Source organism: Vulpes lagopus, chromosome 1 (genome assembly GCF_018345385.1).
Source record: "Vulpes lagopus strain Blue_001 chromosome 1, ASM1834538v1, whole genome shotgun sequence".
Classification (NCBI taxonomy): Eukaryota; Metazoa; Chordata; class Mammalia; order Carnivora; family Canidae; genus Vulpes; species Vulpes lagopus.
The window spans coordinates 171742526-171762766 of NC_054824.1; the positions used below are offsets into that span (position 1 = coordinate 171742526).

A 20241-nucleotide genomic window follows, 5' to 3' on the forward strand; every position below is an offset into this window, starting at 1 on the left:
GAAAAGAAAAGAAAGAAAAGAAAAGAAAAGAAAAGGAAATGAAAAGAAAAGAATAAAAAAAAAAAAAAAGGGATCCCTGGGTGGCGCAGCGGTTTGGCGCCTGCCTTTGGCCCAGGGCGCGATCCTGGAGACCCGGGATCGAATCCCACGTCGGGCTCCCGGTGCATGGAGCCTGCTTCTCCCTCTGCCTGTGTCTCTGCCTCTCTCTCTCTCTGTGTGACTATCATAAATAAAATTTAAAAAAATTAAAAAAAAAAGAAAAGAAAAGAGCGGGCCTGAGAGGGCCTCTCCTCTGGTGCCTCAGTCACTGGCCTGAAGGTATTTAACACAGTTGGACTACTAGGAAGTCCTCCCTCTGCTCCCCCAGCCCCGCAGGAGCTTCATTCAGCCCAGCTCCCGGCAAACCATCCAGAGCAAACCTCTGAAATGTGGCTTTGGAAGCACTAAAATCTCCTTCCAGGCACCTGAAGCTGGTAGCTCTGAGTCCAGCAAAACCAACCCCCTGACACATTCCCCCTCCCGGGTCTGACTTGTAGATCTCTCTCTCTCTCTCTCTCTCTCTCTCTCTCCCTCTCTCTCTCTCTCTTTCTCTCTCCCTCCTGGCCCGGTGGGCCTTGGGCCCAGCCCCTGCCCGGTGTCGGCCCCCCCAGCCCGGGTGCCCTCCCAGTTGCCGGCCCATCCGCGTGTCAGACGCATGGAGAGGGCCGGTAAGGAGGGCAGGGGACGTGCCTACAGAAGGGGCTGCTGTACAGCAGGACGTGCATGCGGGGAGCGACGGGAAACCCAAACGCATGTAGCCAGAGCTGGACCAGACAGTGACGTCGTGCCAGCCGTTCTGGGGAGACTCGGGGTAGGCTGCACAAGGGAGAGTCATGACGAGAGTGTGACGGAGAGACGGCTGTTGCAGGTATCTATTCTGCTGGAAATGGCCCCTGTTAAGCACGTATGGTCTGTGTGGTAGTCACAAGCAGAAGGCGAAGCCTGTTCTCATACGCTTGTCTAGAATCGGATGTGACCGCCAGCCACGTAACACCAGCGTCCAGCCCCAGCTCACGGCCCCTCTGAGGCCCAGCAGAGGTGGCCCTTGGCTGTCGGAGGACGGTCTGCGGCCAGGAGGCGCCAGTGCCAGTCGTGTTCCGCGTACCCGGGGATGGCCGCGTGAGCCAACGGCCCAGTGCAGCAGCAGGAGCGGGGCGCCACCTGGGCAGGGCAGGGAAGAGCTCGTACCTCAGGTGAGGGGTGCCCTGGGCTGCAGGCCGGGCCAGAGCCCAAGGAGCCCTCGGTCATGAGAGACGTCAGCTCCGGGACCGTCTGCCAAGGGGCCTGGCGGGACTGCGGGGAGGATGAAGGGCGCAGCACAAGGCCCGGGGTGTGTGACCTCCCGTGGACAGACGGTGCAGATCGCGGTGCGGTCCCTGCCGGGTCCTGCTCCCCAGATACAAATTCTCTTTGTACCTCACCGAATGCTCTTATGACTCGTCCAGGCCGGTGGCTATCTTTAGCTTACAGATGAGGGACTGAGGCTCAGCGGGGGTAAGTGACCGGCTCGGGTCACACCAGCAGAGGCTCTGGAGCACAAACGTGCCATCTGAGTCTCGCCGCTCGGGAGGCCTGGCGCCCCCACCCGAGGGGGCAGCTAAAGGTGAAGGGGCAGGAGCTGACCGCCCGCCAGTGCTTTCTGACCATCAGGCTAGATTCCCACGGGCCGTCTCGGTGAGACAGACAGGCACCCTCCGAGGTCCACAGCGGGGAGACGCTCGTCCTCTTCCCCTGGCGCTCACGTCAAATCCATCAGCAAACTGAGTCGAACCGCCCTGGAGTCAAGCTGAAGGCAACCACTTCTCACATCTCCGCTGCCTCCGCGGCCCGAGCCGCCACCGCCACGTCCTTCCACTGAAATAGCTTTAAAATGGGTCTCCCGGGTCCACCCTCGGGCCACCAGCACCTGTCCGCAGCCCGGCAGTCGGTCAGCGGCACTGTCACGAGTGCAAACCGGAGCTCGCCAGTCCCTGCTCCGCAGCCTGGGGGCTCCCAGCTCACTGCGGGGAGAGCCAAAGCTCCCGAGCTCGGCGCCTGTCCCCCCGCGGCTCCGTGCAGATCCGCACGGCCGTCCACAGCCACGCTCGTTGCCACCCTCCAGGCCTCCGCGGGCCCTTCCCTCTGCCGGGACTGCTCTTTCTCCAGGCACCATCCGGCCGCTCTGCTCCAAAAAGCTGCCCACCGGCACCCGCCCCCGCTCGGGCCCGCCCCCGCGGTTTGGATTTGTGTCTTGTCCATTCTGCTGTCTGGCCCGGATAAGGGACAACATACACAAATGCACACCTTTCCGTAGATGCAGTCTATCTCCCTCACTGGAATGGGGACTCCTGAGGACAGGATGTTTTTCTGTTCCGTTTACAGGGAACCCAATATACCCAGGATCGAAAACGCCTAGTAGGGGGCAGCCCGGGTGGCTCAGCGGTTTAGCGCTGCCTTCAGCCCAGGATGTGATCCTGGACACGCAGGATCGAGTCCTATGTCGGGCTCCCTGCATGGAGCCTGCTTCTCCCTCTGTGTGTCTCTCATGAATAAATAAATAAAATCTTAAAAAATATAAATAAAAATAGAACACCTAATAGGTGCTCAACACACACTTGTGGAAACAACGAGTGGTGGAACAGATGTAAGGACTCGCTGCGGCCTGCCAGTCCGGCAGCAGGCAGATTTTTTTCCGGGTTAGATGACTTTGACCTGGGAGATGAGAGCACAGGACTAAACCCTCCTCGGCAGGGCGCAGCCAGCGCGGGATCCCTGGGAACGTCACCGTCTGGAGCCAGCACTGAGGGAGGGACCTGGACGCACCGACAGGCAGGCACATTCCACATGCCCAGACACACTCAGCGGCCGGAGGAAGGGAGCCGTGAAACACACCAGCCACATCAAAGGGATCCTCGAGAACCACCAAGCACGATCTCCCCTGGGCGCGCCACAAAAAAGGTGGCCTTCGAGATTCCGATTCCAGGATGTCAGCAGACAGCAGAGGGGCCGTAGAGCGAGGCTTGCCACCTCTACCCACCCCAGCAGCCCCACACCTGCCTCTTCCAAAAGAGCCCCCGAAGGGAGAATTCTAGTCCTTTCGCTAAGAGGCCGTCTGAGTCTGGAGCTCCACTTCTCAGCCACAGACTGGAAATGACCAGAGCCAAAAGCAGTTTGCTAAGGTCCCAGGGATACGCAGCCCGGAAAGGGGAGGCGGCATACCTGAGTCGCGGCGCCCGTTCCCGGAGGCCACACAGAAGCCAAAAGTGCCCTCCGGGGAGCGCTGTAGCTGCAGCTGGCTTGTGCCATCTGGGAACACCTCCACCACGCGGCCCACCGTGCGCACCTGGCTGGGGGCGCTCACGTCCTCCACACTGAGGGCACGCCCCGATGAGGCCTTGGCTGGTCTGCCAGGGGACAGGAGACGGAATGAGTGCAGAGGGCTGGGCACGCGGGCCCGACTACTCCCTGCCTTAAGGATGACGGATGCCTCTTGCCTGGCCTCAACCAGCAAAAACAATGTGCTAAGAGGAAGACTGGAGGGATGTCACAGCTGTCTGAGGCTCCGCAAAGCCTGCTGCAGAACCAGAAGCCCCCACTAGCCCCCTGCCTGCAAACACAATTCTGAATCTTTGTGGGTGCAGAGACCTCTCTGAAAATCTAACAAAAGATATAATGTTATATAAAATTTCCAGGAGGGTCTCATCAGAGGGTGGGAGTTCTCTAGGCAGGGTCACAGGCCAAGTGTCTCTTTGGGGGCCCTGTCTCTGGATCTCTAATCAGACCTTTGGCTTTGGCTGGCTAAGGAAGCTCTCTGAACATTGTGATTTTAGGATGTCATTAGACAGTAGAGGGATGGAGGCATCAAACCTTCCAACTCTGCCCATTCCACCAATCTTCTCAGAGCTCAGGTGCCCAGGACAAGACACTGAAGTGTGGGCCGCCAGATTCCAGTGGCAGCTGAGGCAGGACGGAGTGAAGCTTACAGCTCCACCACCCACACTCTGAGTTTACCCCCGCACACCACTTGCCCACTCTTACCTGCCAGCTGCGCTGTGCTCCCCCGGCTCCCCCACCATGTAGAGGCTGGACCGGTCCCCCTTTCCACTCAGCAGAGAATGGAGGTTCTGAAAGGAGGCAGCTTTCCGATGTTGATGAGAGGGTGACACCTGGTGGTAAAGGGCCCATATTGCAGGTGAGAAAAGGCACAGGTCCAGGGCTTGGCAGGGGCCTGACCCCAACCATGTGCCTGAGGGCTTTTTAAGAAAGTAAGGATACAAGCTTTTGTCACTACTTTAAAGTCCCCATCAGGAATCACCATAATTTACTCAAGTAGATGGGTCTATACGGGGGATCTGAAGGTTCAATTTTTTTTAGCTGAGATAACTTAGTGCTAGAAGAGTAGTACTGGAATAATTTCACTGATGAAGAAAATCACAGGACACCTGGGTGGCTCAGCGGTTTAGCGCCACCTTTGGCCCAGGGCGTGATCCTGGAGTCCTGGGATTGAGTCCCATGTTCGGCTCCCTGCATGGAGCCTGCTTCTCTCTCTCTCTCTGCGTCTTTCTGTGTCTCTCATGAGTAAATAAATAAAATCTTAAAAAAAAAAAAAAGAAAATCACATTTTCTCATTAAGAAAAAAGTGAATGTAAATTAATTACAAAGTAATAGATACGACTCCAGAGCTAAAATACTAAAGATTTTGTGATTCTTAGTATCCCTTTTATGATTGTTGACATTAAAAAAATTTTATCTAAGGACTTACAGGAAAAATGGTGGAGTACAAAGACCCTAAGCTCCCTTTGTTCCATGGATACAATTACATAACACACACATCATGAAAAACCCCATAAACAACCCAAAGACTGGCAGAACAGACTCTCCACAGCTAAATGTGGAAGAGTCCACATTGAAGATGGTAGGACAGGATGGAGATTCACTCAGGAGCTAAACGAACCTTGGAGACCATCCAAGGGAGGAAGGGAGGGACGCTTGGTGCAGAGAGAGGGGAGGACCAGACCCTTACACCAGGCATACCAGGCATGAGGAACCTGCACAGAGAAGATGAATGCTCATAACATTTGGCTTTGAAAACCAGAGAGGCCTAATTTCAGGAGTTCTTAAAATCAGTGGAGCTTAACAGTGGAGCTTTAAAAATCACTGGGCTTGGCTCTGGGAGACCTGGGTAGATGATAGGAAACTGACTCCTACCCTTAAAGAGACAGCACAACAAACAGCCCCACTGAGATACAGTGTAGAGAAGCAGTAGTTTGAAAAATGTTTACTAATCTCAGAGCCTGTGCTGGAAGGGCAGGGATCTTTGGGAGACTTCTCTAGGAACAAAAGAGCTGGCAGGTACCATTTCCCTCCCCTGCCCTGCAGCCTAGACACAGGAACAGCTGGGGGAACCAGCACAGCACCAACACTCTCCACCTAACTTGCTAACAGCACAGCCCACTCCCTTGTTCTCCTGTGAACATGCCCTCTCCAATACACCTTTGGCCAGAGTCCATCCAGAGTGGTGCCACAAGTCCAGCAGGGTTCAAAGCAGCCCCAGCAGTGACTCCTGCCCTGGGAAGAGGGCGAAATAACTAACTCAGACACCAGTCTGAGACTGTGGCCCCAGCAGTGGGCCAGGAGCAGACATCTAGTTTGACTGTACGCCCCACCAATAAAAAGCTTCTCAGAGGACAACACAGAGCAAGCATCCTGTAGTTCAGTACTACTGTATTTTTGGCAAATGCCTGTTCTGACTCAACTCAAGCCTAAGGCAGTCCAAGAGCAGCCCACTCACACCACAGGAACCAAACACTGCCCACAACAAGTAAAGAGAACCATTGCAGATGACTGGACTGAAGGCAAAAGAAGTTCAGCCACAACAGTAGGGTGCATGCCACACATATAAAAGACAGCTCTGATGTGCCAGGTTCTGGTGAACAGGGACACTGCACTGCAGGGCACTACAGGACCTCTTCTTCGTAAGGCCACTACTTTCAAGAGCAGAAGAAATAGCTGACTTTCCTAACACATAGAAACAGACACAAAGAGCTAGACAAAATGAGAAGACAAATACGTCCCAAATGAAACAGTAGGACAAAATCACAGCAAGAGAGCTAAATGAAAGAGATAAGTAATATGCCTGCTAAAGAATTTAAAGTAATGGTAAGGGGCACTTGGGTGGCTTGGTCGGTTAACTGTCTGTCTCTTGATTTTGGCTCAAGTCTTGATCTCTGGGTTGTGAGATTGAGTCCTGTATCAGGCTCTGCACTGGGTGTAGAAACTGCTTGAGATTCTCTCTCTCCCTCTCCTTCTCCCTCTGCCCCTCCAGCTCCTTCCTCTCTCTCCTTCTCCAATAATAATAATAACAATAATAATAATAATAAAATTAAATTGAAAAAAAGTAATGGTCATAAAGATATTCATTGAACTTGAGAAAAGAGTAAAGGACCTCAATGAGACTCTTACCAAAGAGATAGGAAACATAAAAAAGAAATAATCAGAGATAAAGAACTCAATAACTGAAATTAAAAATATACTAGGGGCAGCCTGGGTGGCTCAGCAGTTTAGCGCCACCTTCAGTCCAGGACCTGATCCTGGAGACCCGGGATCTAGTCCCACGTCGGGCTCCCTGCTTCTCCCTCTGCCTGTGTCTCTGCCTGTGTGTGTGTGTGTGTGTGTGTGTGTGTGTATGTCTCTCATGAATAAATAAATAAAATCTTTTTTAAGAAATAATAAAGATAAAAATATACTAGGTGAAATATATAGTACACTAAAGAAAGCAGAACGGATCAGTGACTTGGAGGATAGAAAGCAATCAAGATAAACAGCAGAGAGAAAAATAATAGAAGAAGTGAAAATAGACTTAGGGAACTCAGTGACACCATCAAGCAAAATAGCATTCTCATTGTAGGGATCCCAGAAGGAAAGAGAGAGAAAAGGAAGTGGAAAACTTTCTGAATCTGGGGAAGAAAACAGAAATCCAAGCCAGGAGGCACAGAGAGTCCCCAACAAAATCAACCTAAGGAAGTCCACACCAAGGCACACAGTAACTAAAAAAGTAAAAAGTAGTGATAAAGAGATTTTAAAGCAGCAAAATAAAACAGTTACATATAAGGGAAACCCCATAAGGCTATCAGCTGATTTTTCAGCAGAAACTTTATAGGCCAGAAAGGAGGGGCATGATATATTTAAAGCAGTGAGAGGGAAAAAACCTCTATCCAGCAAAGCTGTCATTCAGAATAGAAGGAGAGATAAAGTGTTTCCCAGACAAGTTAAAGAACTTCATAACCACTAAGCCTGCCCTACAAGAAATGTTGAAGGAACTTTTTGAGTGGAAAGGAAAGACCATAAGTAGGAGTAAGAAAAACAGGAAGCACAAAAGCAGTAAAATTAAGTATATCTATAAAAAATCAGGCAAGGGGTTCATAAAATAAAAAGATGTAAAGTGTGTCATCATATACTTAAAATGTGGAATGGGGGATCCCTGGGTGGTGCAGCGGTTTGGCGCCTGCCTTTGGCCCAGGGCACGATCCTGGAGACCCAGGATCGAATCCCACATCAGGCTCCCGGTGCATGGAGCCTGCTTCTCCCTCTGCCTATGTCTCTGCCTCTCTCTCTCTCTCTCTCTCTCTCTCTCTGTGCCTATCATAAATTTTTAAAAAATGTGGAATGGTGGGAGAGGAGTAAAGAGTGGGTTCAAAGTGAAGCAATCATCAACTTAATAAAGACTGCTATATATAGAAGATGTTATACACAAACCTAACAGTAACCACAAATCCAGAACCAGTAATTGATATGCAAAAAATAAAGAGAGAGAAATCCAAGTATATCACTAAAAGAAACCAGCAAACCTTGAGAGAAAAGAGCAAGAGAAGAAAGGAATAGAAAAGAACTACAAAAACAACCATAAAATAAAATAGCAATAAGTACATGTGTAGCAATAATTACTTTGAATGTAAATGGAGTAAATGCTTCAATCAAAAGACACAGGCTGATGGAATGGATTGAAAATCTAGAGCTGCTACCTACAGGGGGACTCAATTCAGACCTAGAGACACATGCAGATTGAAAGTGAGAGGATGGAGAAATATTTATTTTATCATGCAAAAAAATGTGAAAAGAAAGCCGAGGTAGCAATACTTATATTGAACAAAATATACTTTAAAACAAAGATGGTACCAAGAGACAAATAAGGACAATATATAATCATTAAAGGGACAATCCAATAAGAAGATATAACAATCATAAATATCTATGTACCCAACATGGAAGCACCCAAATTCTCAAAGCAGTTGATAACAAACATAAAGGAAGAAATCAACAGAAATAATCAACAGTAATAACAGTAGGGGATTTTAACACCCCATTTACATCAGTGAACAGGTCATCCAAACAGAAAATCAACCAAGACACGGTGGTTTTGAATGACACTTTGGACCAGATGGATCTAACAGATGCATTCAGAACATTCCATCCTATACAGCAGAATATAATCCTTTTCGAGTGCACATGAAACATTATCCGGAAGAGATCACATACTAGACCACAAAACAAGTCCCAACAAATTCAAAGACTGAAGTCATACCATGTATCTTTTCTGACTACAATGCTGTGAAACTAGAAATCAATTATAAGAAAAAAATCTGGAAAGGACACAAATACATGGAGGTTAAATCAAAGAGGAGGGGTGCCTGGGTGGCTCAGTTAGTTAAATGGCTGACTCTTGATTTGGGCTCAGGTCATGATCTCATGGTCCTAGGATTGAGTCCCACGTCGGGCTCTCTACTCAGCATGGGTCTGCTTGAGATTCTCTCTCTCTCTCCCTCTACCCCTCCCTACCACTCTCTCTCAAATAAATAAATCTTTAACAAATAAATAAATAAATAAGGAAACAAAAAATACATGGAGACAAATGAAAATGAAAACATAATGGTCCAAAATCTTTGGGATTACAACAAAGCTGTTCGAAGAGGGAAGTTTATAGCAATACAAGCCTACCTCAAGAAGCAAGAGAAATCTCGAACAAGCTAACCTTGCATCTAAAGGAGCTAGAAAAGAGAATAACAAACAAAACCCAAAACCAGTAGAAGGAAGGAAATAATAAATATTAAAGCAGAGGGCAGCCCCGGTGGCGCAGCGGTTTAGCGCCGCCTGCAGCCCAGGGCGTGATCCTGGAGACCCTGGATGGAGTCCCACGTCAGGCTTCCTGCATGGAGCCTGCTTCTCCCTCTGCCTGTGTCTTTGCCTCTCTCTCTCTCTCTGCATCTCGATGAATAAATAAATAAAATCTTAAAAAAATATTAAAGCAGAAATAAATGACTAAACAGAAACTAAAAAACCAGGCGCCTGGTGCCTCAGTCAGTTAAGCATCTGCCTTCAGCTCAGATCATGTCCCAGGGTCCTGGGATCGAGCCCAGGATCAGGCTTCCTGCTCAGCAGGGAGCCTGCTTCACCCTCCCTCTCTCTACCTGCCGCTCCCCCTGCTTGTGCACACACACACTCTCTCTCTGTCAAATAAGTAAATAAAATCTTTTTAAAAAAGAAAAGAAGTAAGGTACATGATCAAAAGGTTTAGAGTAGGCCCTAAGCTTGTATCAGAGTTCAGGAAGGCTTTCTGGGAGAAGTCATGCTTAACTCAGACCTGAAAGACCAAAGGGTCTTCCGCATGGAGAAGAGAGAGAGGACAGCATTCCAGATGCAGGGTCAAATGTCAAAAAGCCACAGCCACCGGGGCACAGGGGAGCCACCAGTGTGGTCGGCTGTGGGAACAGGAGGGCAAAATGAAAGCGAAACCAGGGCAGCACCTGCCCACACTCGTCGGCCGGGGGTCTAAGGCATAGGAGACGGTCTAAAGGAGATAACGACCCCTCAGATGTGTCACATTCTGGGTGAGACGGATTCTTGTTTTATCTTCTTTTTTCACTTCTTGAGCAATTCTTTCTGCTGCGCAGTCCTCCCTGCACGTGCTCCCACCCCTTGTCGGCCAGCTTGCTTTCTCTCTTTGCCCCCTTGGCTTACGTTGCTGATGACCTCTCTGCCACACTCACAGCGTCATCATCTCCCTTGAAGGGTTTACAGGGATGGAAGGTCTGAAGGTGATACATCGCATGCCAGGGCTCAGACGCAGAGGGGCCAAACCTAACTTCCGGAGAAAAGTGGATTCTCGGGGCACAGCGCCACTCAAGGCTTTGCTCCCCAGCTTATGATCACTTGGCTTCTGTTTCTTTGCCTTCCGTCCATTCATCCAGCAAATATGTTTTTAAATATTTTCTTTCTTTTTTTAAAGATTTTATTTATTTATTCATGAGAGACACAGAAAGAGAGAGAGACAGAGACACAGGCAGAGGGAGAAGCAGGCTCCATGCAGGGAGCCCGACATGGAACTAGATCCTGGGTCTCCAGGATCAGGCCCTGGGCTGAAGGCGGTGCTAAACCACTGAGCCACCCGGGCTACCCTCATCCAGCAAATATTTATTGAGCACGTACTAGGTACTGTTCCTGGTACAAGACAACCAATGGCATTTTCATTCGGCCCACATTCTCTTCCCTACTTCAGCCTGAAAAGTGAAAGCCTCTATTGCCCCAAACCACAGTCACCTGCTTTGTTCTGCCCAGGGGCAGAGCAGGGGGCGGGGAACAGAAGAACAAACATAATACCTGGAAAAACCTGGAACAGAGCAGGCCTTTCAGAAACCTAGCTGAGAGCGCACCGTTGCTGGCTTGCTGTTGGTTGATCAGCTGGCACCCGGGGGGGACTTGAGCTAGCTGCCCTGCACTCACTCCCTCCCTCGCTCGTTCACTCTCTCTGTCTTAAATATGTATTATATAGTAGCCACCGTGCTCAGTACAGGTATCCCTCACTTTTTGAAAGTTTGCTTTTATGAAAGACCTACATGAGTGCCTGTTTTCACGAACTGAATGAAATTTGGAGGATTTTCATTTTTGTGGGGGAAAAAAAGGTGAAAAGCAAAAATAGTATTCAGTGTTTGCTTTGGCATTCTGGAGCAGTAAGCGTGATCCCATCGAGCCCCCAGGACCCCCAGGATGACACTCAGCATTTTAGCACTAAGCCACCCCAGCTTTTTTTTTTTTTAAGATTTTATTTATTTATTCATAGACACAGAGAGGGGGCAGAGACACAGACAGAGGGAGAAGCAGACTCCGTGCAGGAAGCCCGATGTGGGACTAGATCTGGGTCTCCAGGATCACACCCCAGGCTGCAGGCGGTGCCAAACCACTGCGCCACCGGGGCTGCCCCAGCCACCCCAGCTTTAAATGGCACCTGTGAGCAACTGTGCTCTATCTCAATTTATTTGTGCATCCGTCAGCAAGAAGTGTCCTAGGGTACCAGAAAAGCCTGAAAGAGATTATATTTTGGGTGTGGGAGTGTTCAGAATTTTTCCATATTAATTAATGGTCACTGCTTCTTTGATTTATGCCATTGTGGCTTAAAAAGATTTTGTAGGGACTCTAATTTCGGACAGCAGGTGAAACCTGTACTGGGAATATAAAGATCAGTGTTCCCGCAAAGAAGTCACACTCCAGTGAGGGGAGACAGACAAAAATCAATTAAAATACTATGTGGCAAGTTCCCCAAAGGAGGGAAGCACAGGTAAGATGGGGAACACAGAGCAGAGGGCCAACTAGCTCAGCCCAAGAAAGGACTGGAATTGGCTTCTTGGAGGAGGCAATCCCTGAAGCACTGATGGATGAGCAGATGGTAGCAGGGAGAGAAGGTAGGAGAAACATCTCAGGTGAAGGTTCAAAGTCAGCATGGGGCCTGATTACAGAACAGCAAGGTCAAGGACAGCGGAGAGGGTGTTAGAAGGAGAGTGATGAGAGATGAAGGCAGATCCCAGAAGCCCTTTGGCCATGTCAGGTGGTCTGAACTTTAACCTGCAGGCGATCAGGGGCCCAAGGCAGATGTTCTGTAAGGCGGTAGCATAACCAGATCTGCACATCAGGACCATTGTGGAAGGAGGCAGAGAAAGACATGGCAGGGATGCCAGTCAGGAGGCCGCTGTGTTAGTCTGCGTGTGAAGTTATCTGTGCTAGACTAAGAGAGGCACCGTGACCATGGAGAAGGTTCCAGAATGATCAGACAATAGACTGTAGGCCTTGGCAAAGGTGGCAGAGTCGAGGGGGAGAGAGGGGGAGGAGGAGCTTAGGGCGAGCTCATGCTGGGGCAGCCGCCTGGAAGGACAGACCGTGGGGTGCTGCCTTGGTGCCCAGGGGGAGCCAGGTCTCATGGATCAACTGCAGGGAGCCCTGCAGCTTCCCTTTCTCCACCTGGGCGCCTCGGGCAGCATCCTCCGCACTTCACATCTCCTGTCACCTTCCATCCCAGTGGCGGCTACACCACCACTGGGGCCCTCACCCCTTGGCCCTCTGACTCACCAGGCGGAGGGACTGTAACGACGGGGCTTTCTTCACTCTGGGGGAGCTGGGGTGCGACGCTGGGCCAGGCGCAGGGGACTGCAGCTGCTCCACACTGTAGCTGCGGGCCTTGCCCAGCTTGGGCCTAGTGCCCTGGCCCAGGGCTGAGAAGAGCTTCTTCAGCCCCAGGGTGGAGGCCAGGCTGCTGCTGCTTTTCTTGCTCCTGTCAGAAGGGGCAGCGCTGGGAGGGCCAGGTCCAGCACTGACACCCAGTAATGCTCTGAAATGCAAGGGTGGACATGAAGCCGGCAGGGGTCGGCTAGGGGACAGAGGCCAGGGCAGAGTGCCCCTCAGGCTCCTGAGGGCCCCAGGAGAGCCAGCACCCATGGCTCGTGGAGGACATGACAGCTGGCTGCCAAGAGGCTGAGAGGACGTCTGCGGGATGCTCTGCTCGGGAGCATCTAGGGAGGAGGGCGAAGGCAAGACCCTGGGCATCACACTCAACTATGGGCCCACCCACCCATTCGTTCCATTCATTCATTATTGCCTCAGAGCCTCTGTGCCTTCTAGAAACAACAGGGGTATGTGGTAAACAAGACAGACAAAGTCCTTACTCTCAGCTAGTAAACGAAGGAGAAAAACCAACAGCACAGTGGCTGGTCTTTCTGAGAAGATGGTGTCTAGGCTGGGGGCTAAATGATAAGGAGGAGCCGTCCTGCCGAGGCCAGAAGTGAGAATCCCTGCGGGAGGCAGCATAGAAGACAGGAAGCTCCAGGACAAGAAGAGGTCCCATGGTTCCAGAGCACGATGAGGCCAGGCCACCAGCCAGGAGGAGGGGAGCAAGAGGGGGAAGAGGTGCCAGAGGAGGTCAGGCAGGCGGGCCGGATTACACAGAGCACATAAGCCAAGGTAAGGGGCTCGGATTCTATTCCAGGTGAGAGAAAAAAACCACTGGGGGTTTTCAGCAGGAGAAATGACATAATTTAATGGCAGTTTAAAAAAGATAACTTTGACTGCTGTGCTGAGAAGGAAGTATAGGAACGAGAGTGAAGGCAGAGAGCAGACGGGGGTGTTGGAGTTGTCCGAAGTCATGGAGCTCAGACCAGGAGAAAGGCAAGAAAAGGGGATGCAGGAGCCGGAGGGGACATGCCAGCAGATCAGGCCGGAAGGAGGAGATTGGCCAAGGTCATGCCATCGTGGGTGCAGCATTGTGTGGATGGTGTGTTTGCCAGGAAGAGGACCTGAGGTAGCAGGTGCATGAAGGCCTCTGAGACACCCTAGTGGAGAAGCCAGGGGAAACCAGATGGAGGGATCTGGGGTTCTGGGAAACACACAGTGCCAGAGATGGAGATTTGGCTGTTGGTGTCACTGGGAAGGGTGTGGAGTGCAGAAAAGAATGTCCTGTCCAGAGCACTGGCTCACCCAGGCTTTGGGGACCCAGGACAAGGACTCTGACCCTCAGTGCTAAAGGAGAGAATGAATGGAAAGGTGAATGCCAGGCTGTTTCCTCAGTATCTGCTTGTTTCCAAGCCCTCTCAGACAGCCCCATCCTGGGAGCACCCTGAGGGTGGGGACTGTCTGGTCAGCTGCACCCAGCAGAGTACCTGGAGCTTGAGGCTTGGTGAATGAATCAGCACGTACATCAAACTCAAAATGGCTGGGAAAGGAGTATTAAGGTGCCATGCCTGGGATAAGTCTAGGAATCCTCTAGGGATTTGGGAGTCATGGGGTTAGTTATGCCAGTGGGGTCTCTTTCTCCACCCAGCACCTCTAGCCTCCCACCTTCTGCAGTCAGGGCTCTTGCTCCTGTCACTCACCGGGATGACACTTGCCCTCCAGAACTCAACTCTGTCCTCGGCAGGCCTCCCTCTGGTTCCTGGCTGGACTCTGGCTCCTCTGAGGTCAAGGAGAGGGTGATGCTCATGGAGCTGACAGTGCCAACACCTGCCGAGCCGAGAAAGCCCTGGACTCCTCCTGCAACAACCACAGCCCTCCCGTGTCACTACGCCATCCCGAAATTAAAAAGAAACAATGTGAGACAATTTGCGCAACTCTGACAGCCTTCCCAGCTGATGCTGTGAACCCCTGAAAGCCCCTTAGGCCCTTGACCCGTGGATGGAGGACGACAGTGACTGCCCCCCATGTCGTTCCACACCTTAAAAGGAGCAGCCTGGCAGGCCTCGGGACAGGTTATGGTCAGGGGAGGGGACAAGCCCAACAAGAGCAGCAGGAGCCCCAGAAGAGCAATGGAGGCAGTGATGAGACACCCACAAAGCAGGGTGGGCATGAGGGGTCTTGTTTACTGCTGTACCCATCACCCCAGCACAGCAACTGGTACACAGTAGACGATCAATAAGTGTCTACGATGAAGGAGCTGCTGGCGATAAGTCACGTCCCTCCTATAGCAAGAGACATAGCTGGGAACGGGGACATTTTGCATTCCTGGGATGGAAACCACAATCTTGGTGGTCGAGATATCTAACAGCTTTCATGACAGGACCATTTCTGGAGCATTTGTGACGTGCTAGGCAATGATTTAACCCTCTACAGAGATCATTCCGTGGGTTCTAGGAGATAGGTTCTCCTATGACCCCGGGTTACAGAGGAAGAGCCCGGAGCACAAAAGGCCTCCGTGGTGTGCCCGGGACTCCTGGCTGACGAGAGGAGGAGACTGAGAAGGTGAAAGCGAAGTGGCCCAGGAAGGCCAGCGGCTGGCGGAATAGAAGCTCCCCAGGAAGTGGCTGGCGGCGGCCAGCAGCCGGCCCAGAGCCCACCCCACAGCAGAAAGCACACCTTAGAACGGGGCGGCGGCCCAGGGCGCGACCTGCTTTCTTGAGGCTCCTGTCAGCAGGGGAGGGAGAGGAAAGGTGTCTGTGTCCCCGTGTGCAGCAGAGGGGGTGGCCAACACACCGGGGGGTAGGGTGCTTGGCACCCACGTCTTCAGTAAGGTCAGCACAGCCTATCAGCTCTCTGCTGTCCTCCGCTGTGTTTCCAAGCCATCCCGACCCCAGGCCTGTCACAGTGTTGGACACACTAGGGTAGGCCACGGGGGCAGACCTGTTGTCTCTGCCTCAGAGTGAATGGCCGAGTTACTCACCTCAGATCACAGCATTAAGGATCTGAGCTTAGGGCCACTGATGCCCAGGCTGTGCCCACAATACAAGGATCTCTTCCCAGGGCAGAGTTGATGCCGTCTATACCCTTTTGCAGCCCTTCCTGCTGAAGCCAACAAGCCTGCCCAGGAGGGCTGAGGGCCTGGGAGGGCTCTGCCCCCTGGTCCCTGGGTCCCCCAGACAGCACGTCTACTGCCCAGAGAAGGTCTCAAGGGCAGGACTCCTGCAGAATAAATTCACTTATGCATCCCCCCACCCACCCAGTGCCTGGTATGGTGCTCAGTGTTGAACGAATGAAAGAGGGAATGAATGAAACGAAGATGTTGAAGGAAAGGGCCTCAATCCTGTGATGATCAGGCATTTACTGCTTTAAGTAAATAGTGAATCTGGAGCTGTTGTATCATTCCTGCTGTTGGTAGTAAACTTCCCTTAAAGCCCAGGCCTCCAGCAGCCGCAGACCCTGACACCTCAGGGTCCCCCGCAGTCGGAGGGCCTCACGGCCTCTCTGCCTTCTGCCTCCCCAGCAGGAGTTGGCTAATCTGTGACCAGGCTGATGTGGAGTCGTCTTCCGCCCAGCCCACAGACTCCGCAGCTTCCAGAACACCTGCCACTGCTCTGAAGGGCTCCAAGAGGCTGTCGGGAGTGCGCATATAGCTATGTCACGGATTCAGATAAAAAGCAAGGAAGGGCTCAGAGCGCCTGGCCCGGGGTCTCTGCTTACCGGTGGTGCTGCGGCTCTCCTGGCTACAGGGGCCCTCCTCCGCCTTGCCCTCGGGGACAGCTCCTCCCCAGGACTCTTGCGGCCCTGGGGGCACGCTGTTGTTGCAGTTGTTGGTGGACAGGGCCAGCAGCGGCTGCCTGACTGCGGGGCCGTGGGGCTGGGTCTGTGCAGGGGAGCGCTCACAGGTCCTGGGAATCACACTTCTTGAAAGAGGCAGAGGGGTGTCCGCAGGCTCTCCGGGTTCACTCAGCCTGCGGGGCCCAGCCAGGGCTGCCTTCCTGTGAGACACCGGGGAGGTGACTTTCCTTGAAGATGGAGGGGTTGGCACCCAGGCTTCGGGGGAGAAGGAAGAGGTTGGCTGCTGGGCCTGGCGCAGGGCAGGGGCCTCTGCGTGGCTCTGTTGCAGGGAGGAAGCAGAGACGGTCTCCAGAGACTCTGGGCTTTCTGCAGCCGGGGCTTGTCTGCCCGGCGACCCCGGTCCCCGCTTCATGGAAGGGGCGGGCGGAGAGGCTGTCCTGCCCGGAGCCCAGGAATCCACCGGGTGGACCCAGTGATCTCCCAGCGCTGGCCCAGGCTGCCACTGGGACCCCAGGGAAGGCCTTTTAGATTCCGGGACGGGAGGCTTAGCGAAAGCGTCTTCCCTGGGAGACAGAGTCCCCTCGGGCACCTGTCCCCTGCCTCCTCTGACCTGGGCTGCACCCTCCGCCTGATCAACCCCGGGCAGGGGGTGCGGGGCCGCAGCGCCCCGGGGCAGCTCCGGGTCGGCCTTCCGGAACCCGCTGGGGCCTCCCCGAGGCCTGGAGCCCCGCAGACGCGGACTGCTGCCCCCGGCCCCGCCGCGGGCCCTGCTGGGGCGCGAGGGCCCGGCCTCCTCGCTGTCGGTCCTGCCGCCGTCCGACGTGTCCGTGCTGTCCGGCGCCGAGTCGGCCTCCTCGGGGCGCCGCGCGGCTCCCACGTGCGTTTCCCGGATGCCTGCGGGGGGGCACCCGGGCTCGGCGGGGCGGAGCCTCGAGGGGGCGCTGGAGCCCCGGGAGCTCGGGGGCTGCGCGGGCGCCGCCTGCACCGCCTGCACCGCCTGCACCGCGCAGGCAGCCGGGCGCTCCCGCAGCGCCCTGGGGTCGGGGCTCGCCTGCGCGGGGGCGTCCCTGCAGCTGCCGCAGGCCCGGCACGTCCTGGGCGGCGGCGCGGGGACGGGCCCGCGCTCCAGGCGGCCCAGCAGCCGGCCGAGCGCCCCTGCGCCGTCGGAGCGCGCCAGGCCCCCGCGCCCGTAGCGGCCCAGGTCGGGCTCGGAGCGCAGCGGGCCCCGGGAGGCCGCCGGCCGCTGCCGCTGCCGCAGCCGCTCCAGGTAGCGGGACTCGGCGTCGCGGGCCGACTCGTCCTCGAAGCGCACGCGGGACGGGGAGGCGCCGCGCCTGGGCCAGCGCCCGCTGCTGGACTCCCCGCTGGAGGAGTCACTCGTGTTCCCGTTCTGGGGGCTGCCTCTGCAGGCCTGGGGCGTCCGCGGGTCGGGGGCTGGGCTGCTCCGGTCGTCTCTGATGGGGAGACGGGAGGAGACAGGTCAGAGAGAGAAGAGGCGGCACGGCCCGGGGCACCGCTCCCCTGGGCGCTCCAGTGTCACCCACACCCGGGGCCTGGGGAGGCAGGGCGCAAACCGGGCAGCTTCCAAGCCCATCTTGATCCCGAGACTGGGCACTAAACCAAATCAATAGGATCTTCTCCACTTTTGGCTCTCCTCCTGTCGCCTGGCTCAGCCTGAGTCAAGATGAAACATTGTGTTGAACACAGGAGGTAGGAGGGATGATAGCGAAGTCCTCATAGTGGGGTGCGCAGGCAGGCACACGTGCACTAGGGCGCACACTTAAGAGGAAGTGAGCCTGGCGTTCATGGGCATCTGGTAAGGGATGACTTGTCCCAATGCTGTATTTGCTATAAAAGTTTAATGGGAAGAGTGAATTATGTCTCTACAGAGGCTGTGTGGGGCCTCAAGTCAGGATTTCTAAGCTTTCTTGCTCCCGAAACTGCCCACTCAGGGTTCCTAATCATCTTGCTCAGACACAATTTCGACAGATTGACACCAGTGCTTCTCCTTGGACTCTCCATCTTGTCTGTTCCAGCACCCACCTTCTCCCGCCCTCCTCAGCCGCTCACACACACTCTGAAATGCTGTGAGGACAAGCACTGTGCTAAGAAGAGCCATCACACTGTGTCACCAACCTTTGCTCTGGGAGACACTGTGTGGTGGTCAAGTGCTGCTCAGCTCAAGAAAACACCCACACGAATCTCACACCCTGGAGCCAGGTGGCCTGAGTTTCCAGGCATTTCCTAATCAAAGGCTACCTAAGTAGGGTCTGTTCGTCCCTTCCTTTTCCCTGCAGTGGCCTCCCCATCAATCTCCTGCTCCCTGTTTGGGATTCACACTGGACCGCAGCCTCTTATCCAGCCTCCCTGCCTCCTGTCTGTTAGTCCTCTTGGAGCACAGCTCTGTCACACCATCCCCCAAGGGGGCACACAGGATTTGCTTCACAGTCTTTGTGCTGAAAATACAGGCGCTTGGCCTTCCTCACTGTTTTAGTCTCCAGCTTCCCCCCACCCCGTTACAGGGCCATGAGGCTGCCTACCTCATCAACCTCATGCAGCCCTCTTGCACCATTTCCTGGAGCCTTTTTTCTTAACTTGCCTGCATTTGAATCCTATCTGTGAAATGTTACCTGGTGTATAGACATACCATGTGTGATGGTTAATCTTATGTGCCAACTTGAGGGATGCCTGGGTGGCTCAGTTAAGTGTCTGCCTTCGGCTCAGATCATGATTCCAGGACCCTGGCATTGAGCCCTACATTGGGCTCCATGCTCAGTGGGGAGCCTGCTGCTCCCTCCTGCTTGTGCTCTCTCTCTCTCTCAAATAAATAAAATCTTAAAAAAATAAAATGTCTATGAAAAAAATAATTTAAAAAGTATGTGTCAACTTGATTGGTACCACGGTGCCCAGGTACCTGGGTCAAACATTATTCCGGATGTTTTAGTGAAGACATTTTTTGTATAAGATTAGCATTTAGATGTTTGAACTTTGTATAAAGCTGATACCCTCCACGATACGGTTGACCTCATCCAATCAGTTGAGGGTCTTAGAACACAAATACTGATCTTCCCTGAGCAAGAAGAAATTCTGCTAGTAGACTGCCTTTAGATTCGAGTTGCTACTCTTCCCTGAATCTGAAGCCTGCCAGCCTACTCTGCAGATTTTGGACTTATCATGTCTCCATGATCACATGACTCAATTCCTTAAAATAAATCTCTCTCTCTCTCTCTCCCTATATATATATATATATATATACACACACACACACACACCCTGTTGGTTCTTCCTCTGAAGAAACCTGACTAATGCACCATGATAATATCTCCCTCCTCTGAACACCTGTACCACTCATTTGTCACCACAGACCCACAAGGTGTTAGTGCTGGAAGGCACTGCCATGACCACATGGTCCCTCCTCATTCCTATAAAGGAGAGGCCAGGGCAGCCCGGGTGGCTCAGTGGTTTAGCGCCACCTTCAGCCCAGGGCATGATCCTGGAGACCTGGGATCGAGTCCCACGTCGGGCTCCCTGCATGGATCCCGCTTCTCCCTCTGCCTGTGTCTTGGCCTCTCTCTTTCTCTGTGTGTCTCTCGTGAATAAATATATAAAATCTTAAAAGAAAAAAAAAAAAGGAGAGGCCACAAAAGACCAGTTTCCAGACTGAGTGGCACCTAAGCAGCTGGAAAGGCAAGCTGTGGATATTTTTTCTCCCTCAGATGGAGCCACAAAAATAGAACTAGACACTGACCATGCTGGTGGTCTAGTCCTACCTAGAGACAGGAGCCTGGATTTCGGAGACCCACCACTTCTTTCCAATTGCCCAGAAGTGTGTCCATATACACGGTTATCTATATTGGTATACTTCATGTGCTATGGTACTGTTCCTAGTCCTCAAAGTGTCTAAAAGCCTTCCCTGACCTTACCTCCCTCCTCTCCACA

At 53.1% G+C, this 20241-nt stretch overlaps 1 protein-coding gene across 5 annotated transcripts in view; it reads right to left on the bottom strand.

The window, feature by feature from the left end:
* The window catches only part of KIAA1614 (KIAA1614 ortholog), a 43844-nt gene that overhangs the window by 2543 nt on the left and 21060 nt on the right, over positions 1-20241 (bottom strand). For 3 of the 5 annotated variants that reach the window (XM_041762013.1, XM_041761995.1, XM_041762022.1), the window contains exons 5-9: positions 16225-17756; positions 14208-14364; positions 12412-12670; positions 4057-4184; positions 3238-3422 (exon numbers count right to left, since the gene is read on the bottom strand). In XM_041762013.1, the coding sequence (XP_041617947.1) occupies positions 3238-3422; positions 4057-4184; positions 12412-12670; positions 14208-14364; positions 16225-17756 (2261 nt within the window). Of the gene's footprint in view, positions 1-3237; positions 3423-4056; positions 4185-11181; positions 11372-12411; positions 12671-14207; positions 14365-16224; positions 17757-20241 lie in introns of those variants that run through there. The other 2 variants (XM_041762005.1, XM_041762032.1) reach the window with 2 other exon arrangements.